The sequence below is a fragment of the Aulonocara sp. 'chitande type north' Nkhata Bay genome, linkage group LG5, assembly GCF_057382095.1.
Source record: "Aulonocara sp. 'chitande type north' Nkhata Bay isolate Kocher_YH1m ecotype deep benthic linkage group LG5, A_spYH_male_GT1.1, whole genome shotgun sequence".
NCBI lineage: Eukaryota > Metazoa > Chordata > Actinopteri > Cichliformes > Cichlidae > Aulonocara > Aulonocara sp. 'chitande type north' Nkhata Bay.
The window spans coordinates 27,303,736-27,312,005 of record NC_141348.1 but is presented as its reverse complement, the minus strand read 5'-3'; the positions used below and the strand labels follow the sequence as shown (position 1 = coordinate 27,312,005).

General features: G+C 38.6%; 1 protein-coding gene across 2 annotated transcripts in view; it reads right to left on the bottom strand.

Annotated features, from left to right (window-relative positions):
* terf2ip (telomeric repeat binding factor 2, interacting protein) overlaps window positions 1–8,068 on the bottom strand; it is a 9,091-nt gene extending 1,023 nt beyond the window's left edge. The window contains exons 1-8 of one of the 2 annotated variants that reach the window (XM_086292646.1): window positions 7,981–8,068; window positions 4,854–5,091; window positions 4,457–4,602; window positions 4,038–4,270; window positions 2,008–2,082; window positions 1,313–1,919; window positions 1,130–1,230; window positions 1–319 (exon numbers count right to left, since the gene is read on the bottom strand). The exon at window positions 1–319 is cut by the window's left edge and continues 125 nt beyond it. In XM_086292646.1, coding sequence (XP_086148772.1) covers window positions 1–319; window positions 1,130–1,230; window positions 1,313–1,919; window positions 2,008–2,082; window positions 4,038–4,270; window positions 4,457–4,602; window positions 4,854–5,083 — 1,711 coding nt within the window. In that variant the 5' untranslated portion in view covers window positions 5,084–5,091; window positions 7,981–8,068. The remainder of the gene's footprint in view (window positions 320–1,129; window positions 1,231–1,312; window positions 1,920–2,007; window positions 2,083–4,037; window positions 4,271–4,456; window positions 4,603–4,853; window positions 5,092–7,980) is intronic. The other variant, XM_086292647.1, reaches the window with a different exon arrangement.
* Window positions 8,069–8,270: the final 202 nt, after the last annotated feature.

Sequence of the window (8,270 nt, the reverse complement as noted above, 5' to 3'; positions counted from 1 at the left end):
CACCGCTGACAGACTGAGAGTCGTCTTCCTGAGGTTCACTGTCGAATATGAACAGGTGGGCCTTGGAGGTTGTACCGACAGCCTCGGACACTACAGGCTCAGCAGCTGGAGGCAGGCAGCTTTTCTCAGCTGCACAGTTGTTACTAGTGGCCTGGGCCTGTTCCACATTACTCAGAGGGGTCTCAGTGGGTCCAGGTTTAGTGCAGGACTGTTTGGAAGCGGGATCTGGAGTTGTGTCTGCAGGCGGAGGATGAAGGGAGGTCGATGTAGCTGCTGTTTGTGCAGGGTTTTGGAGATCTGGAGCTTCGAGATCATCAGACTATGAGATACAAATGTAACTGTGTTAAAGAACATATATAACACAGAAAAGTATTATAAAACACTGAAAAACAATGATGAAATACTTGGATTACATCATGTACAAAGTCGAGCTACATGTAAAGCAAGAAACAACACAGTGTAGCAGATGTTGGGAGTACAGTTAAATGAAAACAGGAACTTTCATGTGTGTAAAAGAAGCAGCAGAAGCTTTTGTGGTCAATAACCAGCAAAGAATCTAGAAATTCTCTTCTATGGCTTCATGCTTTAAATCAGAACTATCATGTGGGGCCTGTGGTTCTCTGACATCCCACTATTTATAGAAAAGTATTTTACTACAATTACAATCTGTTAAAATTTTCAAATGGAATGCTTCTATTGTCACAACTCCTATGCAATTTCAATTTAATTTGATTAATAGTAAAGACCCTACAATAATATATAGGATCAGAGGATACAATCAGAGGATCCCCTATTTTCAAGCATTTTGGCAACTGTGGGAAGGAAAAACTCCCTTTTTACAGCAAGGAAACTGGCAGCATGAGGCTCAGGGAGGAGCAGCCATCTGCTGCGACTGATTGGTGATGAGTGGAGGGAGACAGGACAAAAGACCTGCTGTTTGTTTAAAAAAAAAATGAACAAAGCTAGAAAAAACATTAATACTGAATGTTACATTTTTAGGTCGCAGGTCCATGAAGCCCAACAGGAGACACCAGCACTCCCAGTCAAACTGGGAATCAAGAGTGGGAACTGTTGCATGCTGAGGCACTGAGTGGTGATTTTACAAAGTGTATCAAAACCAGCATCCTACCTCACTGTCATCTTCAAACTCCTTCGTTGCCAATTCAAGAATCCCCAACTTTCTCTTCTCTTTCTTCTTTTCTCCTTTCTGAGGCACTGGATTGGTTTCATCTGAAAACCACAAAAAGTATAAAAAGTGTAAAAAGAAGGGTTGTCAAAAGAATGAAAACGGCTCTTTGTTTTCATGACATACCTGCTTGTATTGTTTTAGATATGGCTGCGGGTGTACTCTGCTCCTCGTCACTCTCTGCCGCTGCTCTCGGAGTTTTTCCTCTGGCTTTCTTGGGAGCCGGCTGGTCTGTGGTCGTATCTTGTTGAAGAGCAGACTTGGTTTTTTTCAGGGGCTGGGGAGATGATGTGGTTCGCACTGCTTGGGTTGATGATGACCTCAGTTTTTTGCCATACGGTTCAAGCTCAAGCTGCCTGCGAGTTGTTCGACGCAACGGTTGTTCCAGCACCGGGGAGGCCTTCTGCTTCTCGTTTGTCTTTTCTGATGAGGAACATTTGGGCGTGGGCTTAGGCTGAGCTGGTGTGGAGTCATCCCCTGACAAACTTTGTTTTTGTGGGGAGACAGGCTGAGGTTCACCTGTTTCTGCGTCTGTGGTCTCTGCTGTTAGCAGTTGGGTCTCTGCCTGTAGGTCCGCACAAGGCGCTGCAGTTTGAAAGGCCTGAGATACTTCAGCTTCTAGAGTTTCTGATTGTTTGCTTTCAGTTTGTTGTTTATCTGTTTTCTGACTCACATGTTGCTCTTGGTCTACATTTTCTGGTGTGCTTCCTGTTTGTACTAACTGGACATCCATCTGTGGAGACACCCATTTCAGGTTATGTCTTTACAGCAACTATAACCTCATACAGCACCCTAACAGCATACAAGCAGTGAGTTCCCACCTGTGTTAGGTCTGTTTCTGAAACATCTTCTTCACATGAAGATTTCTGAGCATCTGTCTCTTGATGCTCTTCCACCTAGAGGCAGACAGAGGAAATGAAAAGCTTCAGCATTAAAGTCTATTAAAAAAGTGACTGCCAGCAGCCTGAATTTGGTTGTCTGATTTTATTTAACCCACTGCTGCCACCCAGTGGCAACTCTTCACCCTACACCTGGTAAAAATGTTCCAGATTTTTATTAAAGCTTCAAGAAGTTTAGGAGGTAGCTTGTGACCTATTTTACTACACGTGACAGATTTTTTTCCCCTTTTCTTCTTCTTTTTTTTTTACAATAAAGGTGTTTTAGTAAAATGAACAACAGGATTCTAATGTAAACGCAGGTAAGACGGTTTAAGTATGCTGCTGAAACCAGCAGTAGACACACTGTAAAGTTCACAAATGGGATGTGTTCGAGGAGTAGAATTTGCATTTTATGTTAATCGAAGTGGATAAAAAACAATCAATAATATCTCATATAGAACAATAAATATAACAACATATTCCAGCGGTCCCCAACCCCCGGGCCACAGACTGGTTTAGGCTCATGTGTGAAATTTATGGTTTTCAGGGTTTTTATCATTATTCTTTATTGTTTTTATCGTTAACTCAGTTTCCCTGGGTCTTCTCCCGTGTGTTATGAATAAATCTTCTTTTTGTTTTTTTGGTACCAGGTTTATTTTGTTGTATTTATCCGCGACACCTTAAAGGCTGGTCTGTGAAAATATCGTCCGACATAAACCAGTCCGTGACGCAAAAAAGGTTGGGGACTGCTGATACAGTGTATACTATAATATACAATATTCAAACCACAAACATGCTACAGAAGAATTCCCTCATTTTGGAACGAGCTGCTCAGTTTGTCGGGGCTGACCTTTCTCCTGTTCACAGACGCCCAGCTCAGTCTCACCTTTACTCATATTCATGTTTCTGACTGCATCCACATGGTGCTGTGTAAGACTTTAAACAATCATCCAAAGGATTAAAAATTTAGAATTTTCTTATCTGGTACATCTCCTCCTGCTGTACAGTCGTAATGTAGATTCTAATATCATTTTGCCTGTCAGTCGTGTAATGTTAGTGGATGCTGTTGTCACTGCTGTGATGTAAATATGTTGATATTTTGGATAAAAATAACAAACTTTGTTCAAATGGAACAACACTGGTTTAAAAACGGTTTCCTTACTTTTACTTAGCGTCTCTACGTGGGTTCTTTTACTCATAAAGCTACTTTCTGCTGCGTCCTTTTTCACAAGGATTGCCACAGTTGGTAGCGCTGCATGTTTTCACTGGCTGCCTTTCCTGATACAACTCCAAAGGGATTTGTGTCTCCTCCCAGGATCAAACTGGGACTCTTTCACATGTTAGGTTTTTAAATCTCTAAATGGTCTGCCACCTGTTTGTCTGATTTGTTGAAGCCCCATGTCCCCGTTCGTTCGCTTCAGTCAGCTGAGCAGCTGTTGCTTTCAGTCCCTAAGTCCCGGCTGAAACTTAGAGGAGACCGAGCGTTCTCTATTGCGGCTCTGATGCTTTGGAATAATCTTCCTCTCTATATTAGCTACATCAGTGCCAGTTTTTAAGTCCAGATTAAAAACCTATTTTTATTCCCTGGCTTTTAACTCTGTGGGCAACTGACATTTTTATTCATTTTATTGCTATGTTTGGTTTTTCCTATTGTATTACTATATTTATATTTATATTGTACAGCACTTTGGTCTACCAGGTGTGTTTTTAAAGTGCTATATAAAACGATGATGATTAGGCAAACGTGTAAGCCATCACAGTATGGAGCCACTTTGTCTTTCTGTCTCTGTCACTTACTAAATACTGTTTTAATTTTATGATGTCGTGGAAATAGTCTGTGTATTTAAAGTCAAACTTTACTTTGAAAATTCTAACTAAAAAAACAAAGCAACAGTGGAAACAGACTAACATATGACAAAAAACACAACTAAAAATAACAAAATCGTAACGACAACATCCAGATAGTTAATCACCTCTGTCTTTTCTTCTGCTGTCTTACTGTCTTCTGGCTTTTCCGCCTCCACGGCGGCTGTCTGTTTCTTAGCCAGTTGTGCTTTGTAGCGGTGTTTCATCGACTGCCAGGTGTGTGCGGTCACATGCTGTTTCTCCATCTCTTGCCAAAGCCGGTTTCCCCCAGTCTCCGTCTTGTGCTTGCTGACATAATTTAAAATGGCAGCATCTTCTTCAGTAGTGTAGGCACTTCTGCCTAGTTATAAAAGATTGTAGACATAATGTAGAAAACGGAAGCAGATTAAACTATTCACCAGATTTACACACATTTCTAATTGTAACTTGTAAACAATTCAAGTAATAAAAAAAAATGTAATCTGTAAAGTGCAGACGTGTTAGAACACAATCCTTCAGACATGGAAAGTCTGGGGTTTAGTCGTACCTCCTGTGGCTTGAGGCGAACTGTTTTTGCTGTTGTTGAGCCTAGCAGAATGTCTTTGGACCTTTTCAGGATTTAGCCTGTAGTCCTCTAAATTCAACTGTTCATTCTTCTCAACACAGTCATAAATATACTGGGTGGACACGTACCTGAAAAGTAAACAAGGGATATAAGTAGATAATAAGACTTCCAGGTATGCTCCAGTGCTGCTGCTGTTGTGTGTGTGGGATTCATAAGATATGAATCATAAATGGGTTGAATAAATTTATCACCACCACCAAACTAAACTGAAGAAGCATTTTCTTTTTTATCTTCTTCTTATTGACTGAAAAGAAAAATCGCATTTCTTTAAATGTAAACACCTGCCGATATTAACATGAATTCTCAGTTCAGCACGTACCAGTGTGCAGTGGATTCAGGAATGACACTTCTGTCCTCAGGATCAGTCAGCAGTATTGCTCCTGGTTGCTGGACGTTGCACAACATTCCTCCTCCAGCTGAAACGAGCGGCTGGAGTTTGCGTTTGATGGGACCAGGTCGCAAGAAGAAATTCATCGGTTCACCCTCCACAGTCATGAAGAGAACTGGAGAGAAGGCAGGCTGGGCCACAACTTGTCTTTTGGATGGCATCTCACCTGCTGGAAGAGATTCAATAACAGCCAGTACTATAAATGAGCTACATGGATGTGATGAGTGTGAAATTCTGGACAAACAGCAACTTACATTTTCTGTATATTTTAGTTTTCGGGGTTTTTTTTGTTGCTGTTGTTATTAATTTCCTCTTTTGCCAGGAGGAAAAAAAGTCAGATTATTATAAAATGATTTGTTAATTTTTTAGACTTGTCAAGTCTTCCATGTCTTTATCACACACAACAAATAGAGTTCATGGCCAAAGGTAAATATCTTATTTAAAATTGGTCAATACTGGCAGTATATCGATGCATCACTATTCTGTTAACAGTTACACAATTTGTGATCGTTTATTTTGTCAACTAGGCAACTTTTATTGTCAACACATATAAATCATCTACCTAATGAATGTCAAAATTTTTAAAAATGTTTTATTCTTACAGCAATGACTCAGTTTCAGGACTATCTCATGCAATCATGTCTTTTACTAGATACTGAAAAAAACCAAAAAAGTAGTTAAGTGTGTTTCACAAAGAGAGGAGCTTGACACTGCAAGTTCAAATTAAGTGTTAAGTTCAGATATCGTGGGTCACACTGGACTTAATTTAAAAGTCAAGCCGAAAAGTTAATATCAATCGTTATATCTAATTTCTAAAGTCTTACATTAATTGGGCCATTTGTGGCTCTCATTGCAACCAAGATGTTTCTATTTTTTTAATTCTATTTATTTATTTGTATTTAATTTTTTGAGCTAAAATTAAAAAATAACTATGCTTGTTTTATATACAAAGGTTTCGTGTGTACAGTATTTGCCCACTTTCTCTTTCGTTATTAAAAGGCTGCCCACCATAGCCTTTTGAGGTGGTGGTAATTATCACTACTAAAAGCCTCTTTTCCATCCAGCTATCTTCCTTCAATTTCAAATTCTTGAAAGAGTAGTTGTCATCAACTGTTTATTTGAAGGGTTGCAGTCAAGATTCAGAAAATCTTAACAGTACAGAAACGGCACTAGTGAAGGTTGTGAATGATCTTCTTATGGCTTATGTCAGTGGATTCATCTCTGTGCTTGTTCTGCTAGACCTCAGTGCAGCATTCGACACTGCTGATCACAATATTTTACTACAAAATGTAGGTATGAAAAAACTGCACTGCAGAAATTTAAATCATATCTATCTGATAGATGGACAGTTAGTGAGGATCATTACTGTTTACATTATACATCCCTTAGGTAACATTATTAGAAAAGACTTTCTTACATGACTACTTACATTTATTTTAATGCATTATTGTAATGGTAGATGATACCCTGCTTTAATTATTCATGAAACCACATTATACAAATCTACTAGAAAAAAAAGTACAGGCATGTCTTAAAGACACCAAGGCCTGGTTTCAATCCAGATCACTACAACAGTTGCAGGTAACCACTAATTTCCTGCTTTTAAATTCAGACAAAACTGAGCTTTATTGTACTCTTCCCTAAAAATCTTAGGAACATGGTGTCCAACCAGATACTTACTCTGGGTGGCACTATTTTAGCCTCCAGTAACACCGAGAGGAACCTGGGCATCATTTTTGATTAGGATATGCCCTTTAATGCATGCAGTAAACAAATATGTAGGACTGCTTTTTTTCATCTGTGCATTAGCTCTAAAATTAGAAACATCATGTCACTGAGTGATGCTGAAAAGATATTTCATACATTTATTACTTCTTGCCTGGTCTATTGTAATTCATTAATATCTGGTTGATCTAAAAGGTTTACTTAAGGTTCCTAGAGATGGACAAACTGTAAGTAAAATTAATACTGAAATAGCCCTTAGCAGGACGTGCTCTGTGTGTGTCCTGCCGTCTCTCCAGCCTTTGTGCCACCTTTCTGTGCAGCAGATTCTCCTCAGTAATTAAGCTAGAGTACTTAAAGTCCGACTTGTACACTTATGTGTGTATTTACTACACTTCAGATCAGTAGAGCGGTATGGTGTGTTTTTGCATTATTTAACCATTTTAACTTACTCTATTTGGACCAACTTTCAGGTTTTGTTATGATCATTGTTTTTGGAAGGTGTCAGCAACTTGTCCATGTCACCTTTCAGTTTAATTATTGAAAAAAAAAAAAACAACGATTTTATTGCCTCATTCTTTCCTTTTTTGTCACTTACCCCAAATCCCCTGGACATTTAGGCGGGCGTAACGCTAACTATAACAAAGGAGTGGTGTACCCATCATAATGTAAGGCACATCTCCAACAGTAGATGGTGGCAAATCAGATCTATATACGTTAATTTTAAGACTTCATACTACATTACTTTACTTATCTATTGTCTGTTATGAGTTGTATACTTGTATATTTTATGTAATCTGCCTACGGATTTAAATGAACTGTTTTGCTTATTTGTATAATTTCCAACATCCATTGTTCGTGCTGAATTTTCTTTCTAAGCTATTTAAAGGTTTACGGTGTTCAAGCTTGGTTGAAGCAACTTTAAAATGATTATTTTGTGAGATGGTTGTTTGTTTTATTGATTTAAGTGGGTTCTTGGTATAGTAAATATACATCAACATTATTTTTGCGTTTATGTTTATATTTTTTGTTGTAGTTTACAATATAAAACGGTCACTTAAATTCACTGTGAGGTCGTTGTGGCTGATTTTCTTATAAGGGAATATTATATAAAAGAAAATCAACCGGAAACTATGCAAAGCTGGACAGATTCATCCAGTGTGAAAATATGAGGCACAGAAAACGCTACGTGTACCGCTCAGACACGTTTTTCAGGCTCACATGAACAGCAGGGAGGAGGTGTGTAACATCGCTAGCCCGTCAAATGGCAAACTGTAAAAAAAGCAGTCGCCTAAATAAATGTCATCTTAGATTAGAAATAATGTTTTAAACTTACCGTGCACTTTGCCTTCTTCCTAGCTAGTCTTTCCCGCCCCAGAAAAACAACAAAGCTCACTTCCGGGTCTTTTTCTTCCTTGTTGAATTGTTAGAGGTTAGAGGCTCCGTATCGCCCCCACTGGTCGCATCCATATTATGCGATAAAGGAAAAGTATGTAAAGAAGTAAAAGTAAGTAAAGATCTTGAGAAAATCCTCATTTATAAGTAAGGAAAGGAAAATATACATGTTGTTGTGAAATAATACTTAAAATATCATAATGATACTGAAAATTATACTCATATAATTAT